Source organism: Panthera tigris, chromosome X (assembly GCF_018350195.1).
Source record: "Panthera tigris isolate Pti1 chromosome X, P.tigris_Pti1_mat1.1, whole genome shotgun sequence".
Taxonomy (NCBI): domain Eukaryota; kingdom Metazoa; phylum Chordata; class Mammalia; order Carnivora; family Felidae; genus Panthera; species Panthera tigris.
In genome coordinates this window covers 20,801,572-20,824,700 of record NC_056677.1, presented here as the reverse complement: position 1 = coordinate 20,824,700, position 23,129 = coordinate 20,801,572, and the positions used below count along the sequence as shown (strand labels likewise).

Below are 23,129 nucleotides of genomic sequence, written 5' to 3'. Positions count from 1 at the left end.
TGTGCCAACGTTCTGACAGAGAGACCCATGGGAATTCTTCATGAAAGTTGCAGTTTCAATTTTGTATGAAATTCTGGACTCTATGTGCCTCCCAGAAAAGCCCCTTCAGTAACCTGGAGTGACAAATCTGAGTAAGACCACATCAACTGCTGCATGAGCTCTTTTTGGGGGGCTGGACCATGAAACGCTGGACTTTCTATCTACAGAAACAGTTCCTGCCCTCACAGTGCTTACTAGCTCGACGCAGAGACGAGAAACAGAGCAGTCAGAAGTGATCTGAGTCTCCCGTGGTTTCCTGATGACTAAGTTAAGGATAATTCTCTGTATTTACCATAACCCCAGGTTCCAGAAACCAAATAAAACACGCCTTCTCTTTGGAAAGCAACGTGGGGGTGCGGGCTCCGGAAGCACACACTAGAGAACTATCTCTAAAACCTTATGTGATAAAAACGTTGAAAACCACACAACCCCCTTAGTTCCCTGAAGCGACATGGCTGCTCCACTTCTGACAGGTGGTGGAGCCTGAGGTACCAAGGCATTCATTAATTAACCCCCAGGGCCCCACACCCAAAGTGTCTCCACTTAGAACCTGAATACAAGAGACAAAGGAGAAAGTGGGGGAGAGAAAAGAAAAAAGCAGAGCAAGATGGAAGACGGTTCATTTGCATTGCTTTAACAAGCGGCCTTCACTAGGGTCCATGCTGGGTGACCTTGGTCTGATGGGGGGCCTTTCTCCCAGGAGCCATCGGTCTTAGTCTCTCCAAAAACAGACACCACTGGGCTCTTGGCTTAGCTCTCGGGCTGTCCAAGTCAGCAAAGCACATGAGAAACCATACTTCATCTTGTAAAGGACCCTAAGTCCACAGGAAGTCTCCGGAATGCTGCTCAGGGCACTGGGACATACACCACTGGGGCCTCCAGGAGCTGGTTTCCAGCCAGGCTGAGGGCTGGGAAGGGGATGGCCTCCGGTCACCCCTTACTCCGGGCTGCCACCTCTAGCCAGCTCTTCACACCTGATGGAGATTTAGTGGAACTGCTTTCCTTTCAGAAATCTTTATTTAAGCAGGAAAAAAAAAAAAAAAAAACCACACATGGCATATTTTTCTCTTAGAAAAACAGACAGGTAGACTTTTTAAAAAAATATAGCATAGTGTACAGGGGAAATATATCTTGTTAGTATAACCTTACATATAATGTAAGAATGGAAAGGCTGCTATACTGAAATAGATGTGGCTTCTGGCAAAGAGGGCACCATTCCGAAGAAATGAAAACACACACACGCACACAACCGCACCAGGGCCAATTAACCAAACCTCCTCCCAATTTCTTCTGAATACAACACAATGACCCTTGCCCCAAACTCTACACAGTTGAAAGGATATGTTATAGGATATCAAATTATTTTCAATGTGCTTCTGTCTGCAGAAACCTTTACCTGGATTTTCTACTTAAGGGGACAAAAAGGAATGCGAGTATAAAACACCTGCCCAGTATACGTGTGCGCGTGCAATGCGGGAGCAATTCAATAAACAAGTAGGCTCTGTTTCACCTATTTAGGAGACGCAAGGCTTCTCTACCCCACCCCTCGGCTACCTATATAAAAGACCGGACTAAAAAGGACAGCCACTCTTGGAGCCAGCGACTGGGGCAATAGTGGGGTTCAGACTGGGTTTAACTGGCATGTGAAAAGGCAAAATAAAATGTTAGCACTCCTACCAGCCTTCATAACTCTTTCTGGGGGCACCTCTGCTGAAGGCCCTGGGGCAAAGCGTGGGGTCCCTTGCGTTCCAGCCACTCTCAATTAATTTCTTGTCTTTCACGGACCTCTCCCCTAGAAATCGAGTCCCAGATGCGCAGCTGGCTCTAGGCTGTGTTTCCGCAGTAGATGATACGTTGTAATAGGAAGGCTCTTATGATGCTCTGATATTTGGTAGATGAAATACTGTTGCACTCGCCCCCACCTCAGTAATTCCCCTCCCAAGCCACACACGCACGCACGCACGCACGCAGTCCTAAAGGAAAAGCGATGCCAGAGGGAACCGTCAGGACCCCGGTGGAGGGGTGGAGGCGGTGGGGTCGCCCACCCTGCTGCCTGCATCGCAGGCTCCCTCAGGGCCTCACGGCACAATCTGCGAAGAGCTTGCTGAGGTTCACTTCGGAGTAGCCACTTCGGGACAAGAACTGCTCTGCCGTGTTCTTGAGTTTTTGGTAGTCCTGACGAACTTTGGGGGTAAAAAACTGCTTCTTCCATTTATCTAAAAAGAAATAAAAATAAAAGGATTACAAGTCTCAGAGGTAGCGTCTTTAGAGACCATTCAGTATCCCTCAAGCACCAGAGAAGAGGGCGCAGATCCTGTCTGCACTTCCATGTCTCAGATGTCCTCCTGGTGCCCCGTTGCTGGTCTACACCAGGGGCCAGTCCCACGCCAGGGGTGCGGGTGAGTTCCCTAGGTTCCTCTCTGGAAGCCTTGGTTCTTCTACCCTGCGCGCCGCTTCCCAGCACCTAGCTGACTCCGGGGGCGGGGGACAGGGCCACGCTCCACGGATGCGAACTGCAGGTGCGCATGCACGTGCAGCAGCCAAGGTGAACTCCACCTGCAGCCACCACTCTCGCAGCGCTGTCGAGCATATGCGTGCAACTGAATGCAAAGTATGGATGCGGCAGGAAACACTGTCTCAAAAGAAGCCAGGGCCTCCCGGAGTCAACTCCCAGGAGCAGCTGGGCCTAGTCGGCTTCTTTGAGGCCCTCCGGTCTGTGTCCCTCTGCTACTCAAGACTCCTGTGTTGGAAGAGGTGAGGGGTAGGCTGTCTGGAGGGCACCTGTCCGGTGGCGAGGTTGCTTTTTCTTCTCCATCCACACCGTGTACCTGTGGACTCCGGGCATGCGGCAGCCGTTCCTCCGCTTCCTGCTTCTTCTACCCATTCATGCCTGGCCTGCCCACTCGGAGACGGGCACTGCCAGCCGCACAGAAGGTCCTTCCTTTCCTGCCCCACAGCCTGCTACTTGCACACTTGGTTCAAGGAGCAGCAGGGCCAAGACACTGAGGTGTGATCTTTTGAGGACAAGGGTGATTGATCCCTAGGGGAGGCAGCCCTGCCCAGGATGCTTAAGGCGACACAGTTTTGGTTCACAGCTGCTCAGGAACCCTGTGATGTGTTTGGCGAAGTCCACGTTGTTTTTTTTAACCCCCGTTTGCTGGCTGAAGAGACTGGGAGGTCCAGCCACTCACCCGAGGTCACAGAGCCGGAAATGTGTGACAGGGACATGCGAGTCCGGGGGGGGCCAGAACCCTGAGCCCCTACTCGAAGGTCAGGCACCCTAGTGCGCCCCCTCTCCCTACCGTCACCCCTCCCCGGTGCCCCCGGAACAGGCACAGGCACAGGTGAGCATGGCATCAGGCATCGAGGAAGGGAGTACTCGTCAACCACCGGGAGAAAAACCCCACCGAAACAACAGAGCAACACTGCAATCTACCGAACACCCGCAAGATTAAAGCTGGGGCTCAAGATTTTTGTTCCTTAGCTCCACATTCACATTCGTCCTCCACAACCTTTTCTAAATTACGTCAAGTGCCTTTTAAGAAACAACAGCAAAAAGTTTGGTGGAGAGGATTTAAATGCCCAAAGGGGGTGGAAAAAGAGAGGCGAGAGGAGAGAGAGGGGAGGCATTAGTAGCCGACTACCGACTACAGAAAGACACTTTGAAAGTTCTAATTATGAGAGTCTGGGAATACACAACAATGGCCCGGAGCGGCGGCCGCCTCCCTGCAGGCCAGAGCAGCAGGCCGGCACCCGGCGCATGTGAATGACACGAACGCAGGTGCTGACTGGGGAGCACATTTAAAGAGCTGCCGGAATAAGGAGCAGGGGAGGAAGGGAGAGGGCATCGCTCCTGATGTGTTTACCTCCTCTGCTGATGGGATATTGACTTTTCCCACCAGGTTGGTTAGATAGGGGACTATTTACGCTGCCACACAGCAGAGTTAGAATGACAACCAGCGTCACTCGGTGCTCTTCTTCGTGAAAGACAAGTGTGACCGCCAGCATATCCCATAGCCGGTCAATACGGCCAAGGCACCATTGCACGCCAGTTAGACATGCAGATAAAAGCTCCCGCTTGCTTCCCCAAAGAGAATTTAATCAATAACACATGGAAGGTCTTCTAGGAAACAGAACTGCACGAGCTGGCACAGGCGCGTCAGACGGGGGTGCGGAGGGGGGAAAAGGGCTCGCCCCTTCTTTGTGGTTTTTCTCAGCCCCCTTCAGGCACCTAGGCCCCCCGCATTAGGCTTCACCTGAAACCACTATCCTGTTTCCTGTACTGCTACCCCCACCACTGTAGAACTCAAGGGGAAATACCGGTGTTAAATGGTGGAAACAAGTTAATGTGGCCAGCAAAATTGGATTCCTTCTCCGTGCTCTGGTTTTGGGAGTCGGCAAAGAGGCCACGGGCAGAGTCACTGCACATCAGGCATGCGGTGACGACAACTATTAAAAGATTCCAAGAGGCCATCAGGCAAGAGGCAGAGAAGATCATCTCATCCCAGTCCACAGAGATGCCAGGGGCCGTGGCTGTTGCTGTCTCAACAACCAGCACAAAAAAATCCAACCTTCGTTGACTAAAGAAGGAAATGCTCTCCCTAGACACAAGGGCATCAGCAAAATATGCTCCAGAGGGCTGCGCTGTCACCGGAAATCACTCATCCGAATGCACCCGCAAAGCGAATCCCCTTTTCCTGGGGAATAACGCTTACTGTAGGTCCTTTCTACATGCTGATTCCTTAGGGTTATATGCTGATTACCAAAAACCTCCTGCCCCCACTCCTAAGAAAACAATGAAAAACAAGTTAGCCCAGATATTATTCACACAATATTTTATCAGACACTGACATGAATTGCTAATTTAAAAGTTGGTTTCTACTGATTAGAATCTAAAACCTCAAAACCAGGCAAGTTATAGTATTTTCTATCTGGGATGACCTAGATCATCACCTGCCAGTCGAACCTGTCTTTAGATATTTTATTTGCAAGTTAACTGATCCAGTCACATGTTAGAACTGTCTGAAAAAATGGGAGTATTCTCCCATCTAAGGAAACCGTGTCTACTTCGGATATTTTGTTTCCCTGTCAGTAAACCAAACATCTCTTTTCGGCTGTACTCTTTGTAAAACCCCTTCTGCACTTAAGGAAACACACTCAACCAGAAACCACAAGGCAAAGACATTTTAACATCGCCTCCTGATTATTTTATTTTAATTAAAGCAGGCTTAGGCACACAGGCAGCAGCCGTCTCTGTTCTGAATGTCTGTTTCATTTATTTCCGTGCAAAGGTATCAAACAACAGTCAGTTATAATTGATTCTGTCAGGTGTTATACAGTCAGTCATAATTGTCTCTGTGTAGAGGTGTGTCAATTTACTATATCTGAATTAAATATTCTGTCAATTATGAAATCAGGTAATAATTTCAGTCAGTTTTTTAATTGCATGGCTTCCCACTATACAGTTCTCAGCTTTCCCAACCGGTTCTAATCCATAGCCTCCCTCCCTCCCTCAGTGCACCGTGAGCTTTGCCTTGGGGGGTGGAAGGCCGCCCCGGAAGCTTTAGGAAGTCTGAAAGAAAGCCACTTCATGATTTAAAACCACCCAACCTATAGAGAACTGTTGGAGCCTCTGGCCTGGCCAGCTCTCTCCTGAATATCAATCGATATCTGAGTCTGGGCAACGCACGGTATCTGAAAGATCTCAGGAGATAGCCATGTTTCAAAGACAGACACATTCAGGGCCCCAAACCAAATAACAAGTATAGAAACACTTCTCAAAACGAGAAATAAAAAATACCATCTTCCATTCAGTTCTTTAGAAACAACTTTACAGGGCACAATGCCAGGCACACTCAGTGTATGAGGCATTTACTGACTAACCAACGCCTAGAGGTCCATTCTCGCCCGTTAAATCACATGTTAGACGCGAACGCATTTCTCAGGGCTGAAGAGTCTGTTAGTCCCCTATCCAGCTCCATTCCTACTTCTAAGTAATTATCTCCAGTTTTCCTTTTCTCTTCTTTTTTGTTGATACCAAAATACAGCCTTTAAACAGAATAAAATATCCATGGTTTAGCTCAAGTACTCTACTAGGCCGATCTGACAAGTATTTAGAAGTGTGATTATAATTCTCTCCACCACTGGTCTGGTTCATGTTCAATAAACACAGACTTGCTACAGCCTGGTGGTGGTGAACAGTGACCCTTCACACTCCAAAAGGACTGAGGTGCTGCAGGGCCCCCCACCAGGAAGGGCTGGTCAGTGCAAGTGTGGGAAAGAGCAGAGGGTGATGGGAGAAGGGAGGAGCCAGGGCAAGCCAATGTAAAGAATGCCACTTCTACAGCGAAAAATAGAAGGGGAGAGTGGTACCCCTTACCATATTTCAGTGGAGAAAGAGTCACCTTGAAAGAGATCAAAAATTTCCTTTCAACTGGATGAAGTGATTCTATCAGGGCTGGGTTTGGGGTGTTTGTATTTGTCATGTCGGAAGAAAATTGCCCATGCAGCCCCCTTGCTGAGGTTATAAAAAGTACTGTCAACCACACTGGACAGAATTTTTTTGGGGGGGTGCAGAGAAGGGAAAAAAAAAACACATTGTGCAGGGTCATTAAGCACTGTTGTATAAATAAAGTTAGAAGATCAAACGAAAGAGGGGACTCGGGTTAAATGCTGGAAGACAAGCTTAAATAAAGTTCTAAGAAAAAAGCAAGGCATGCTGTAATTCCAAGAACCTATTACTTCAGACAATTTACTTCAAAAAATAAAATCAGAATGGTAAATGATTACCCAAAAGCAATCATGTCATCATCACTGAGAGATGGAATAAAATAATTTTTTGTGAAGTGGCTGAATGAGAGCAACTTAAAAGCCACGGAGCCTGTCAGAAGCACATTATTTCTTTTTACACCCCGTTTCCCAATTCATCTCAGTGCTGCTGACTAACCTCGGCTCCCAGCAGGTGGAGCATTTAAAATAAATAGCATTTCCTACAAAACGCGCTCCAACTGCCCCATGACAGACGCTTCCAATTCCCGGCCAGCCACTGGATCAGCTTCAGCGGTATCTAACAAGGTGTAAATACAATAACAAGCATGTAATTAAGTGAGCATGATGAAGTTAATGGAGATAATTCATTCCATTTTGGGCTTATGAATATTCTATTAGATGTTATCAGGCAGCTGGAATAGCTGTTAATTTAATCATCATTCAGACCAGCAAAATGTTCTTTGTGCGAGCATAATTGCAGAGAATGAATAATTGATTTGACAATTGTACCAGTGGATTTCAAACAGTTCTGTGCGCTCTCAGAGCAGGAAGGGAGGAGAGCTGGAATACTCAAAGCACTGAAGAGGTGGCAGAGAAGCCAGCCTGTAAATTGAACATTATCAGGACACAGATAAAGGACAATTTTTATTTTATCAATGCAACACAATTACATTACAGTGCGCTAGTAATCACTCTGCCCACACTTTAAAAAGGGAAATAAATTACTCTTCATGGGAAAGGACAAAAAGAAATATCAGAACCATTTAGAATCCATTGATATTGGATATTTAATTTTTTTGCATTATATTTTATTATAGGAAATATCAAACTGTGTTTGAAATTGCTGGCACATTTAACTCTGTTACCTGCAATCAGGTACACAGATTGTATTTTACACGTATCTCTGCATTATAGCATGCTCTATGAATTACAATGACTTTATTGCAATTTTTCAAAATTACCCTAATGTTTAAAAAGAGCCATCATTGTGGTATACAAGCGTATTGTACACTTTAACTATCAGAACTCTGTCCTGGATACACTGAACAACCGGCAAAAAAAATTCTATTCTCCAAATGGCTCTATATTTGGGCGGAAAAAGTAGCAACAAAATGTTGACCTCAAACAACAAGCAGGTTTCCAACATGAAAGGAAGTCTGATCAAAGACACGCTCTATCAAAGACCAGGGTTAACTGACCCAGCAGACAACATGTTAGTTGACCCCAAGTCTCCAGGCAGGGCTACTACTACAGGCCTGTAACTTATTTTTAATTTTCAAAAAAATTTTAATTTTTCAAGTTTTTATTTAAATTCCAGGTAGTTAACATACAGCGTAGTATTTGTTTCGGGTGTACGATACAGTGATTTAACATTTGCATGCATCATCCATCCGGTCACCATCGCAACAAGTTACAAGCTTGCAATTTCATCAAAGCCAATGGGAGAGATGGCAAGAACAGTGGAGTTTTTTTAATTTTTTTTTTTTAATGTTTATTTCGGAGACAGAGAGCATTGATATTGGATATTTATATTGGATATTTATATTGGAGTGGGGGAGGGGCAGACAGAGAGAGGGAGACACAGAATCAGACGCAGGCTCCAGACTCTGAGCTGTCAGCACAGAGCCCGACGTGGGGCTCGAACTCACAAACCATGAGATCGTGACCTGAGCCGAAGTCGGTCGCTCAACTGACTGAGCCACCCAGGCGCCCCAAGAACAGTGGAATTTGATGTGAGCGCTATTTTCCAATACACATGAAATCATGAGCAAATGGGAATATTCTAAGCTGCTTCATGTCTAATTAATGCTCTGTGACAGACCAGAACAAAGATGAGTCGCCCCAGGTCAGTGTTGCTCAAGGAGGGGAGGAAGTAGAATCACTTGGGAAGTTTGTTTTTTCAACATATCCATCCAGTGCCATCACCTGACCCCATTTCTCATAGGTTCTTGTGGAGAAAAGGGAGGTGAAAAATGTGTTTGTTGGCTTTTTAAAGATTCCCAGATCCTGCTAAGTTTACACCTCCTCCACTGAGGACGAGAACTACAGATTCCCAGGTATATCCAATTGCAATGGACTCAACAGCCTTATAGTACTGAAATAACATTCTCCACCACCCACCCCCACTCTTCTTGAAGACCTCAGTCTTACAAAGGCGCATGTCACCAAAAATATCTAAGAAGGGTACACTGCGTCTTTATGGTTCACATACAATTTCTTTCTTTTCTTTCTTTCTTTCTTTCTTTCTTTCTTTCTTTCTTTCTTTCTTTCTTTCTTTCTTTCTTTCGAGAGCGCGCATGAGGTAGAGAGAGGGGCAGACAGAGAGCCCAATGTGGGGCTTGATCACACGATCCTGGGATCATGACCTGAGCCAAAATCAAGAGTTGGATGCTCAACTGACTGAGCCAACTGGGCACCCCTCACATATCATTTCTAATCTTGATGTTCTCACCAGCCTCCTGTTCTCACAGCCCAAGCTATTGTAGCAGGGACAGTTCTGATCCACGTAAACAGGTGGAAAGATGGATAGGCCACAGTGGGACATGAAAGTAACAGCCATGCTATGATGAGCATCTAGGCCACTGCCACTTTCTGGACAGAGGACAGAAAACAGGCCATGCCCTCCTAGATCCTGACATTAAAGCAAGCTGCCTCTAACACTCTTTCCCTTCTGCACAATGGGGATGGATGCAGCTACCTACGACTACTCCAAGAGTTCTTGGCATTTCCTGGGTTCCATCTTTGTTCATGGGTAGTGTCCATTCCCTCTCAACTTGTAGGCATCTACAGATGTCCTACCCAAGACGGTTAGTTACATCCTTTGAGGAGGGAAAAACGTGAGCATTTTTGATTAATCCAAACGAAACAGGTATTCTGGCAACATATTTATATAATATGTGACTATACATTCCTCTCAGGTTGTTGGACTGAGGCCTCGATTCTTCACCATGCAGACTGCCTCCAGGACAGTTCATAACATGGCAGCTGGTTTCCAGCAGAGTGACTGAGCAAGAAAGCAAGCGAATGCACTCAAAACAGAAGTTGCAATCCTTTGTAACCTAATCTCGGAAATAACATCCTACCCCTTTTGTCACTCAATCCAGCCCACACTCAAGGGAAGAGGAATACTGCACAAGAGTGAGTGCCAACAGGCAGGGAGCACTGGGTGCCATCTTAGAAACTGCCTAGCAGAGGGCCACTGCCCTGGATAAACGGCAGGAATACAGGAAAACATGAATAAATTGGTTAATTGTCAACTGATTGGGATATATATTACAAAAAGCTCACAGATTCAGTGTGGAAGGTCTAAGAGATGGGAGAAATCTAAGACCTTAAGAAATCTGAGAGAAAGCAGAGAGAGTCAAAGGCAGACTTAAATGACTGCTTACCATCAAACTCATTACACCCAAGGAAAATACACGAAGGCTAATTCTGTACCAGATACATTTTTCAGCTGCTCCAGATTTAATGTTTATGTAAAATGGATGTGGTTTTGTATTTCTGACTCATCAGATACAGTATAAATATTAAAGAAGTCCAGCCACCTACAAACCAACTATGAAGTCTGAAATAAACCAGTGTTTTAAGGATATCAGGATTAATAACCTTTACCTTCTTAACTTCTATGAACTGATACCCTGTACTCCTTCTGGGATGAGTTCTTCCATTAAGCTAATGTGATTTTTGTCTCTTGGAAACTCGAAGACTGTGGGGCATTCCTAATTCCAGAATGTATCAGTGACACTCTTTAAGTAGGATTCTCCAGCAGTTTCAAAAGAACTGACCATATACCTTGAAACCTTACCTGGTTAATCACCAAGATAGCCACTGTCCCTCTTTGTCAACTCTTCCAAAGACTCCAGGACTGTCCAGGGGAGGTAAGAGGTGACAGCTCTCCACCCTACTTAGCTCCTTTATATATATATATCTATATATATCTATATATATCTATCTATATATATATATATATATACACATCTATCTATATATACACATGTATATATATATACACATGTATATATAGATATGTATATATACATGTATATATAGATATGTATATATATGTAGATATATATGTCTATATAGACATACATGTCTATATACATATATATGTATATATATGTCTATATAGACATGTATATCTATATATACATATACATATATATATTTTAACGTTTACTTATTTTGAGAGAGAGAGAGAGAGAGAGAGAGAGAATATGAATGAATGAATCCCAAGCAGGCTCCGTGCAGTCAGAGCAGAGCCCGACATGGGGCTCAATTTCACAAACCCTGAGATTATGACCTGAGCTGAAACCAAGAGTCAGATGCTTAACTGACTGAGCCCCCCAGGCACCCCCTACTTAGCTATTTTAATACCGGAATCTTTTTCCTACCACAAGTAACATCAAGGCTCGGTAGAAACCAACTGTCCTAAGGAAGGTACACTTTCTTAAAGAAAAGGCTGGAGGCTTGTGAGACTAGGTGGCCTAAATGAAGTCATCGATAAATATAAGCTGAACGGAATGAAATTCTCTCTGCAGAATCTATAAAACTTTCAGAAGCCTGGACCAAAACCTACCGAAGGTGACTTTCTCTTGAAACAGATTGTCCCTTTAGCCTTTCTCCTTACGATGACAGGCAAACAGTGACCTCACAGGCTGATTCCGAGATGGTGGGCTATTTACTCAGAACAACAAGCAAATATTTGGTATTTTATATGTTTTATACCTTTCATTATTACAGGTCAAAGGTTAGCAAACTAGGACCTTAGGCCAAACCCCCGATGCCCTTTGTTTGAGTCAATAAAGTTTTACTGGAACACAGCCATGCCCATTTGTTACTGCATCGTCTCTAGCTACAATGGGGAAGGTGCACAGTGGCAGTGGAGCCCATCTTGGGCTCAAAGCTGAAAATATTCGTGATCTGACCCCTGATAGGAAAACATTAGCCAATTCCTATTATAGAGAGGGTTACAAAGGTACACATCCTATTGTTTCATCCTAACAATAACCCTGTAAGTTAAACAGAAGAGACACTATACCCACGAGGAAAACAGACCAGGAGGCTTTTTGCAAGGTCACACATCTACTTCATGTTCTTTCCTCTAAATGCTCTTGGTGGAGGGACACGAAGAGAAACTCTTATTCTACTACTCCCCAGCCTGCATGAGTTATTTTTTGTTTTTAAAGGCACAAATTCAAACATTAAAAAAAAAAAAAAAAAAAGAAAAGGGGGGTGCGCTTGAGTGGCTGAGTTGGTTGAGCGTCCGACTTCGGCTCAGGCCATGTTCTCACGGTTGGGGAGTTCGAGCCCTGCGTCGGGCTGTGTGCAGACAGCTCAGAGCCTGGAGCCTTTTTCGGATTCTGTGTCTCCCTCTCTCTGTCTCTGTCTCTCTCTGTCTGCCCCTCCCCTACTTGTGCTCTGTCTCTGTCTCTCTCAAAAATAAATAAACATTTAAAAAAATAATAAAGGCACAAGTTCTCCTCACAGTACTCTTATATAAGATTTTCCACAGTTGGCCCGGGCAACTCAGTATCCTTGGAACTTTAACAAATGCTGATGCAGGATGCTACAGTGAACATCCTCGTTTTTCCCCCTGTGTAATATGTTGATGCTAGGACATGTAAGGCAAAATGTTCTACTTTATAGATGTTTAAATTTGCTCTAATTAAAATCAGAATCCTTCTTTCAGTATGTTCTTTGGCTTTTCTTGGATGAAGGTCAAATAGTATTGGAGAAGAGATGGAATGAGCACATCAGAGAACATCTTATTGTACATTCCAGATTCCTCTCAAATAAACTCATAATCCTTATGGTATAACTTAGGAATATTCTTTTATCTGCTACTTAAAACAAAAAAGGCTTCTGGGGCATCTGGCTGGCTCAGTTGGAAGAGTGTGTGACTCTTGATCTAGCAGTTGTGAATTCGAACTCCACATTTGGTGGAGAGATTACTTACGAAATAAAATCTCTTAAAAAAAAAAGGTTTCTAACAAGGCATTCGTTTGAGAGAATCTGTCAGTAGCCAGAGAAACCCACTACCTCCATTTCTGTATGTTTAATATGCACACTTTTAGCCGCCAAGAAAGAATCCCCACACTGCTCTGCATTTTTACTATGATAATCCTCAATGTATACTTTTTAATGCTTAGTCCAAAGTTAATTACAAAATGGGTCTTACTGATTTGCAAATTGTTGCTATCCATTTAAAGCTATGTCACATTTACAACTCAATGATTAAAAGGGAAAGCAGTATGTCTCTTACGTGGTACAGTTCTTGATTAAGTCACTGAATTCTCTGAAGCCTCTGACCTTGGTAAGCAGCCTCTGGGCCTGCATTTCCCTCACTTCGCAGATGGAAGCAGAGCGTTCTGGGGGAGGCAGGTAGTGAAGGACAGAGCAGAATAACAGAATGCCTTACCACGATTCCACGTGACAGGCGAACGGTGCCGAGGGAGGTCTACCTGCTATCATGCATACCTCCCACCATGGGTGGCGGCCTCCTTCCCACGTTAAGACAGGACCACTCACTCTGGAGAGCGTGCAATGGATTCATGGAGACGGCACTGGCGAGTGGGCTGGTTATGAATACTGACTGCAGCCTTACTGGAGTCTTTCCTCTCCTGCTTTAGGAGAAATTCAAATGCTCTCAAACTAGAAACTGAAGGAGAACATAGATCCGAAATATGCGTGAACGTAAGCCCAGAAAACCAACGTAATCTTTGGGAAAGACCTCTGGACCAACCTAAGACTGAGAATTCGTAGACTCTTTATGAATACTCATGGTGGGACACACTAAACTACCCCCTTATCTACCACCAAATGGCTACATCCCTTATTGGCAAATAACCTTTGTGCAGACTTCTTCCACTTGTTCATCCAACAAACATCTACTGAGTACCCACCGGGTGTCAGGTACAACTTGCGATAGGGTGGGGTGAATTAAAGGATCAACAGATAAATTACTATGATGGCTGTGCTTTAGGACCACAGTTTGGCATTCCAGCTGGATTAAAAAATATATAAATAAGTAAACAGGGTACAACTCCATGAAACCACAAGAGAAGCACAAATCATTTATTAACTCATTCCACAAAATATTTACCAAGTGCCTACTACGTGCCAGATAATGTTCTAAGCCCTGGGGCTACAGGAGTGAACAAGATGGACAAAAATGCCTGCCTTCATAAGGCTGAGAGTCCAGTGAAATTATGGATAGGATTAACGGAAAGAGAAAAAATCCCGTAGAGATAGCACACGGTTAAATAAACCCACAGTCTTTAGAAGAAAGGCATCCCAGAAATCCGACTTGCTTTTATTATTAGCGCAATACACCTAAGAGATCACAACTCGATTATTTTAAGCACAGATTATAGGATATTTATGTCATTTTAAAAGTGCAAATAAATTCTTAGGAAATGGGGCAGGCTTGCAGTGTTACTGCCACTCTCAAAATAGTCCATCTATTGGCCCTGATTTTAAAAATATGGCGCACTCCAAAAGCATCCAATCCAACATATACAGCTGCCATCTGGCCTGCAGCCATAGTAGGAGTCGCTTTCATTCACGAGCAAAGCCAGGGGAGGGGGGACTTGAGATGGAGAGAGGATAAATTCCATTTGTGCTATTAAAAAAAGTAGAACAGTGAACCCAGCGGTTGAAACGTGAAGCTAAAAAGAAGAAAACAGTAATCTTGCTATAGAAACCAGAGAATTATGTTCTCGCGCTCCCCCACTTTCTTGTGCTTTCACACTGTACAAACTCTAGCACCCTGAACAACTCACTCTCCTGCTATTTCCAGCACTTTAAAGAAACTTTTCAACATTTCTGTTTGACACATTTTTTCAACAGGCAGGTGAAGACAATAAGTAAACAGGTAGTGAAGGGCTATTTAGAGAGCTGGTCAGTGACGGTAATAATAAAGGGAAAAAAGCCACCAGAACAGAACATGTCTCCTACGTGCAGCAGCCACAGACGGCACATGACCTCTGACAAACAGTTTTCAGAGTAATTTTAATGCTACTCTGGATTTAACTTGACTAACTGGTAGCAATTGAGCACATCTCTCCCCCCCCCCTTTTTTTTGTGGCAGCAGTTATGGAAAATGCTACAATAACAGCATCAAAAGTAGAATGGGGGAAGATTGGTTTTCCATTGTGCTGCTGAACTGGCATAATGCCCACTTTAAAAGCAATTCGCTGCTCATCACTGAAATCTGGCAGACACGACACTAAATGCCTCAAGGGAAAAAAAGGGACTTGAGAAGGGAACCCACTCCAACCACCGCGCAAGCGGGGGGGTGGGGGGGTGGGGGAAGCACCATGGATGATGAATCTGGATAAGAAGAGAAAATTGCCAAATAAAAAAGTTGAGCATTGCATGCAGACTCCCAACAGGCTGTACTTAATTTGCTAGAAGAAGATTTCGTCTACAGGTCTGCATCGGTAATAGCAGAGCAAAACAAAAGCAAAATATATATTTATGTCTGTCTATTGTTCTGATGAAGCAAAACCCCAGCGAGTTCCGTCAATCATTTGTCAAACACGTCTTCCCCGTTTTATTTACCACCAAATATAATGAGTAAATATGTGATAATAAAACTCTTCTTTTTACATGGACATATACAATTTTTCCTCCTGCTAAATACAGGTAATGATTTAGGAAGCTTTCAAAATGTCTTTTTACTGTCAATAAAACTAATTCTATTCCCATTTTCATGTAAAAAAAAAAAAAGGCTTTCCAAATGAAAATTCAAATTAAAATTCTGATTATAGTGTAGTGTGACAACACCTGTATTTATAATTTTACTGTCAGCTAGCTTGTAGTGTTTAACAATAGCTCAAAGTAGAAAAGTAATTGGAATTTGTCTGTAACATGCCAGATGACGGCATTGGGAGCTGTGCTACGCGACAGCAAATTTGGTTTGAGGGCAAAATAACCTCACTGAGATTTCTGTAAATCAAAGGTGATGGGGACTGGAGGAGGGAAGGTCTCCCAGGATAAATTCCACGGGACCCCTTCTGGCATGTGCAAAAGTTGAGAGTTTCCACCTGAGGAGTCAAGACTGCCGTGACCCTGCCCTGTGCTCCCGGCCTGTCGTCTCCCCTGCAGCCTCAAAAACAGTGCCTGCCGGTGCAATTCAGTTTCTAGAGTGACTCTAGAAAAACAAAGACCAGATGAATAAATGACGGCGGCGGTACCCTGTTGTTTCTAAAACAGTCCGATGACGTCACTTAGCTATGAACTTGGCAGAAGCGGGTGGGACGGCGATCCAGCAGATGATGGGAAGCATCCTTGGGGACCGAAAAGCACCAGGGGGAAACAGGGCACCACGGTGTTAATGACGAGGAACGGGACGCTTCCCATTTCTCAAAGGCTGCACAGCCTGGAGCGCTAGGGATGTTCATTGTATTCGGTGCTTTTCAATAACCACAAATAATATAGGTACCCACACAGATGCCTCAGATTTGCTATTTATCAAAAGATTAAGAGAAAACTTACACATCCCACTTATACTTTTCCTGAAGCAATATGGAGAAGAAAATTATTTAAAGCAGTGTTCGGCTGTCAACTTGAATCTTTCAAAACTCATAAACACATGCTAATCTCCACACACAACTTGCCTTCCTCTAGTCTACGAGTGAAAAGCCCATCTTTTTCATTATCCTAAAGATGAAAAAAAAGAGAAGCCACATACAAAAGAAAAACAGAATGACAGTGATGTTTTAGTTTACACTAGATATGGCAACACACACGAACTGTCAAAACTATGGAATGAAAAAAGCTGTTATCAAGCAACTGTCAAGAGAGTCCTCTGAGATTTGGAAATCTTGTGTTTATTGTAACTACAGCACATTACACAAAGAAAGAAACATCCCTCTCCTTGCTCTTGCTGCTAAATATCATGCAAGAGAACACAGGCTTCTCCCTCAGTATTTAGATTAATTTTTTCCCCCGTGTGTAATTCTGTGCTTGACAGAGCTGCTCCCCGCCTCCTACCTTTCCTACAGTCTGGCCAAAGTTCAGAGAAAGCTCGAAGTTACATCAAACATTATTTCATTTCGAAAACCATCGCCACCCTCGTTTCATGTTGTTAACTGGTTGTCTCTCCGTAAGAGTGGAATCGGTTAACATCAAAATGCATAGACTTCACCTGAATCATTTTCCTGACTTAGTTCTACAAAGAGAAGCATCTGGTTGAAAAGACACAGACACTTACCATAAAATGATTTTAATTGGTGACTCTTTCTCTGGCCATTTATTAGTGGATACACAGAGAAACCCAAGTCCTTAAAGGAAAATCACCATCCTACAAGGGGAAGATAGGGGAAAATACAGGGTCCAAATCTCTTCCATACTGCACAGATACTAGCGATATATAGGTAATTTCCACCACCCCAAACTGAAGGGACAAAATCTCCCTTCTGATTTAACCCGAGCCGGTACGTTGTACTCGTGACACGGTCTTTCCCTCTGAACACAGGCAGCATCCCTCACAGCCTGACTTAATTCCTGCTCTGAGGCCCACGGGGCCCTGCTCAGCTAAGCACAGAACAGGCCGTCATCACCGAGAGCAGCAGCTGCCCCTTGATTAATGTAAGTAAAGGCATTCTTCAGGTGTTTCCATTTTTATTTTTCATGTTTCCTTTAGACGCAGAATACTCGCCTTCTGACATCCCTCAGCATGGAGAAAAACTAGACAGCAGAACCCTTAATACAAGTGTAATTGCCTGCATTCAGGCAAACCGCGGGCCAAATCAAATCACAAAATACATTAGTGGAAAAAATAATGTTACCAGTGCAGGGGCTGACATATAGAACAATAGTCCTAACTCTTGACCGTTGAGATTCCACTGAATTTACTTCTGTACCTCTTGCTGGCACCCCTCCTTCTGTGGAGATCTAATGAGCACATCAGGACATTATTGATGAACATGTCCGCTATCTCGGTGATGGAGGAAAGAAGTCAACGTGGCTTACGTGGATCTTGACTCTAAATAGGTTATAATGGTTACCCAATACTTAGAACATACTTATTTTGGGTTTCAGTGACCTGGTATGACTCAAGTCGGCAACAGAATAGGTTAGGCAAATTTTAACCTGAGGTAAAAACAGTTTTACAGTGATGTCAGTTTTATAAAAATGAAGATGATTGCCCTGTAAAGAAAATCAAATTCCTCTAAAACGCTTACGTAAACTTCCACGATTTCAAAACTCTCCCATTATTACCGAAGGGGCAAAGAGGAATACTGATGCTTTATCACTTTCATTCTCGAATACTATCTTAGGGTGCGTGGCCGATTTACATTCTTTCCATGTAATGAAAATCAAGTTTTAGGCAATTATCTTAATACCAACCAGTTCTTTGCTAATGACATTTGATGTAAACAGTAAAAAAAAAAAAAAAAAAAAAAATTCCTACATAATCTAATGACATTTATATGGAAAAAAAGAGCTATAATAGAAGTTGGTGAAATTAAGACAAATGGTCCATTAAAGAATTTGGGGACATCTGTAACAAAGATGGAGACTCAGTTCTATACACAATTTACAAACCACTGGCATTGTGCCCAAGGTAGTTAGTTTTACAATGTGCTTTAGAGCTACTATTTGGATTAGAATCCTAGCTGCCGTCAACTTGCTGTGTTACCCTGCCCAGGTTTCTTAACCTCTCTGTACCTCCATCTCATCTGTAACATACGGATAACAATAGCACTTACTTTATAAGGTTGTTGTAAGAATTAAATAATTAAAACACAGAACATGCTTACGACAGCATATGGTATTTAGTGTTCAAAAACTATTTCTCAACAAAAAAAAAATTTCTCAGTTCGTGCTTAGTGTTCAAGAAATACTTCTCGGAACTGGAGGGCTCGACTGGAAAAGATGGCTCTACTGTGAATGTGTACGTGGCAGGTGCAAAAGAGAGCCTTTAAGTTTGGGAAAAGGAACAAGCCACTGAAGAAGGTCACAAATAGAAAGGGTTATGAATCAGATAAGCTTTCAAAAAAGACAGAACAATGTTTCCAAAATATGAAAGATGGGAGTTTCAGTCTAGAATGCTGTAACTAGTGCTTGGGTCTGAGGGTAGATTAAGGACATTTTAAGAGGAGCAAGGTCTCCGACACTTCATCTGCCACAGAACCTTTTCCAGGAAGCCACTTGGAAGAGAGGTACTCTACCTCTCCCCAAGAGAGGAACAATAAACAAAGCCGGAGAATCCAGGACACGAGGACTCTGGGGGGAGACAAGGGGAGCCCCCCAGCATAACAACTGTGCGCCGGGCCATGAGGGCCCTGAGCCCAGAATACCAGGTATGTTTGAACTGGAGGAAGAGCAGGTTTAGATAACCAGGGGAAGGGATGGTATATATAAATATTGACCGCCGGCCAGCCAGAGGCATGACCTAACTGCCTCGTGGGGGGGGGGGGGGGGGGCGGAAACGGTGCGCGTGTGGTGGCGGGAGCAGGGCGCCAGGCCCTCAGTGTCCACTGTAGAAAATAAGCAGATAATGCACTCTGTGCCTGCTGTTCAGAGATAAGGACATGATACTAGAAATAGTCGTGGAACGAGTTACAAGTGGGTGCTTTTGAGGTCTGCGGGATGGGAGCAGGACGGGAAAGGGGACAGCTTTTTCTAACCAGCTATATTGAACTTTAGATACATCAAATTATGTGCACATATAACCGCTAAAATTAAAGAGTTAACCAATCAACAAAAAGTCTCCCATCCACTCCGTGTCCCTTCTCAGAAGCAATCATTTTAGCTTGTTTCTGTGCCCGCCTAGGAATACTGAGGAAGCTTTATTAACTTGTAATGAGGAAAGCCTTGGCTATCTAGAACTCTTGGGGCAGCTGAGTTTGCTGAGAAGACCAGAGTTTATCATGTGAATTATGGCAACCTTTCTCAAATATACATTACAAGGTGCTGAACTCTCTGGAAAACGGGACAGTGTGCACTTTGAGCACTGTGTACTGTGATGACCCGGAGCTGTGGCTGTGGGCAGGATACAGGCCAACGACATGGCACAGGAACTTGCTTTCTTGGAACTCTTCCCCATTTTGGCTTGCTTTGGGGCCAGAATGATCCCCCCAAATGGCCGAGTGACACTGTTCTGGCTCTGTAACTTTCTAGAGCGGGGCCTCTGAAAGATTTTTGTACGGACGACCTCTTTGGCACTCTACTGAAGCCCATGGGCCCCTTCTCAGAAGGTTTTAATTTTAATTGTTATTTTTTTTCAGAATGTTTTTAAATAGGTAAAATAAAATACACAGGATTACAAAGGAAAGCAATTAGAGTGAAATACATTTATGAAAATACTCAAAGGACATATTTGTGGTATAGTACTACATGTGCTTTCCTTTGAGGGCGCTAAATGACCAGGTCTGGCACTGTAGCGACCGCAATTTCCAAGCACTGATGAAAAGTAATATCTGAGATATCTGCAAGAACTGTAATGTGACCAGAAAATACCTCTGACTTCTATTGGTGACAAAATCAGAGATACTAACTAGTACCACTGTAGTTTGAGGCCTCTGTCCATAAGTGAAGGGGGCGCTAACTTCCAGTTAGAGGTGGGGCAAAATAAAGATGCCTAACTTTCTTCCCATTCAGGTTCACTGACGCCCGAGTTATAGAGCAGCTGTTCTTTAAAACCGTGAGTCAGGGTGCCCTGAGTGGGAACTTGAGCCTCTTTCAGGGGCCCCCAAAATCAAAACTTTCTGAAACTTTTATAAAGATGTAATTTACATAATTTGTCTTTTTCACTCTAACTCTCCCCGAGTCTTCAGCAGGGTTTCCAGAGGCTACGTGACGTGTGATGTCGACACAGACTAAATGCAGAAGCAGATATGCAAAATCAGCTGCCTTCTATTAAGGCAGCCATTAAAACGAAGTGCAGGGGTGCCTCGGTGGCTCACTCAGCTGGGCGTCCAACTTCGGCTCAGGTCATGATCTTGAAGTCTGGTCCATGAATTTGAGCCCTGCGCGGGGCTTTGTGCTGACAGTTCAGAGCCTGGAGCCTACTTGGGATTGTGTGTCTCCCTCGCTCTCTGCCCCTCCCCCGCTCGTGCTCTCTCAAAAATAAATAAACATTAAAAAGTAAAGAAAATAAATAAAACGATGTGCAAACACTTAACATGCTCTCCTCATAATCTTTTTTTTGAAAATGCAGTTATTTTCATAAAATGGGTTTCTGTGTTAATATGTAATGAGTTTGTTATTGTTACTTTAAAATGAATTTAGGGCCCTCAGTACTTTAAGAATGTAAAGTAAGGAATCCCCAGAGCAGAAGCATGAAAACCACTGTTCCATAGCAAATGACACAGCTGCCTTTCTAGAAAATTAGTGACCCTAAGACTGGGGCCGCTTTCCTCAGGGCCAGAAAATCATCATCACATTTGCTTCTCCTAGTGACCCTTGAGCTGACAAAATACCATCTAGAGTTTCGTCAGTATTTAGCACAGTGCCCCCAGGCCCTCCCCCTCACCACCTTACCCTCCCACATCGGCTTCACTAGCCCCCAGTTAGGGTTTCTTAACGTACTGACACAGCGGGCCAGTAATTCTTTGTTGCGAGGCTGTCCTGTGTTCACCAGCATCCCTGACCTCTGCCCACTAGATGCCAGTAACATGCCCCCCCGGGTGTGACAATCAAGTATGTCTCCAGATTTTGCCTAATGTTCCCTGGGAGGGAAAAATTACCCCTGGTTTGGAACCACTGTCTGAGGCTCAATCTTCACATGTGCCCAGTGAAGAGCAGAACTCCTTCTTGGGGTGAGAATTTCTCCTGTCATTCAATTAAGTGACTAGTTTTTAAAAGAGTGAAATACTCTCTTGGGTGGATGGGGATTTCATGGGGAAAAAAGAAAACCTGAATGATGATCAACAGTAAGCTACTCAAGGGAATATAGGGCCAGGAAGTTCAGACATCAAATACATGACACCCCTGATCCAAAAATGGGCCGGCAACTGGAGGCATCCCCAAGAAGAAGGAACGGTAATCTAGTTGGGAGGGCACAATGGGTGGGCAGGTCTGAGGAGGAAAACTGAATATGTGGGTTTGCTTTGGGTCAGTGACAGTAGCCAACACAGTGCAGATGTCACCAAAGAAAGAAGGTGGTTCCCAGGGAGGATTCCCAACCGTGGGGAGATCATGGAGAAGCCAATTCAGAATAACCGGAGGGGAAAGCACACGTTTGTATTTGGTGAATGACTATTTCTCAAGTAAATGGAAGAAACTGGAGAGGGAACAGGTGACTGTATGCTCTGTACTCGAAGCCTGAGAAAACGGAGGACCCTCCAGTCGTGCCATGGCAAAGGCAAGATACAACACTGAGGAGCTGTTGTACAGTGGACACAGCCTGAGGCCAGCAGCGTCAGCCTGGAAGGGTCAGATGCAGACATAAAATCTAGAAGAAGTTTCTTAATGTGATCACAGCCTTCACCAGCCCCCTAAGTACCCCTTACCCACATTTTCCTCAGGCCAAGTCTAAGTTTCTTTGTCTTACCCACATCTTCCTTGGGCCAAGTCTAAGTGTCTTTGTCTAGGGTCGCTTCTCTGATATCCCAGCCAGAAGTGGGTGATGGAAGGAAAAAGGATGAGGAACCGCACGTCCCGTCAACTATGCTGGCTAACTGTCAAAAGGCAAGCTAGATGTGGATGAAAGCAGGGCTCACCCTGTGAGCCTGCTTCCTTTAATAGACTCCTTGCCTTCTCAGGAAAAGTTATTTAAAAAGCTCTCTCGTCTTGTCAGAGAAAGGTGGGCACAGGCTTTATGCAGACCTTGGTGAGACAGGCACAGTAATCTGTAAAGCTGTGGCAGCCAGGTCTGTGGAAAACCACCCCTGGGATGTTGGTCTCCTTCTGCGGCCACGGTAAGCCCCTAGTAATTATTCTGTACAAGGTAAAGCTGCCGGCTGGGTCAGAGCGCCTTTCCCAGGGACTCAGAATTGAGACAGAAAATGAGGAATAGGTCCTATTTCAGTTCAGGTTTGGGAACCACAGTGAGCAAACTCTGTCCAGTGTGCCCGGAGCAGAGAAAGACCCTCTAACTCGGGAGAGGGAAGGGAACGAGCTGATGTGCAGATGGGAGGCGGGGACGAGGCCAGGCTCTGGATCAGTCGCCTTCCTGGCCCTCGTCTCTGAGAGTCTCTGGATCCTCTTTCAGCTCAGGATGCTTTCTGATACATCTAAGAGACCTAAACAAAAACTCCAGGTATGGAGGTGGTCCAACAAGAGCAGGTGCTCACAAAGAGGCAGGAGGGCTGGGGGAAAGAGGTGAGGAAAGGAAAACACCTGGGCAGGGCGATGGAGGGAACCGC

The 23,129-nt window shown here is 44.4% G+C and overlaps 1 protein-coding gene across 2 annotated transcripts in view; it reads right to left on the bottom strand.

The window, feature by feature from the left end:
• Positions 1–1,075: 1,075 nt before the first annotated feature.
• The window catches only part of POLA1 (DNA polymerase alpha 1, catalytic subunit), a 300,131-nt gene continuing 278,077 nt past the window's right edge, over positions 1,076–23,129 (bottom strand). For both annotated transcript variants that reach the window (XM_007087856.3, XM_042974042.1), the window contains exon 37: positions 1,076–2,255. In XM_007087856.3, the coding sequence (XP_007087918.2) occupies positions 2,110–2,255 (146 nt within the window). In that variant the 3' untranslated portion in view covers positions 1,076–2,109. The remainder of the gene's footprint in view (positions 2,256–23,129) is intronic.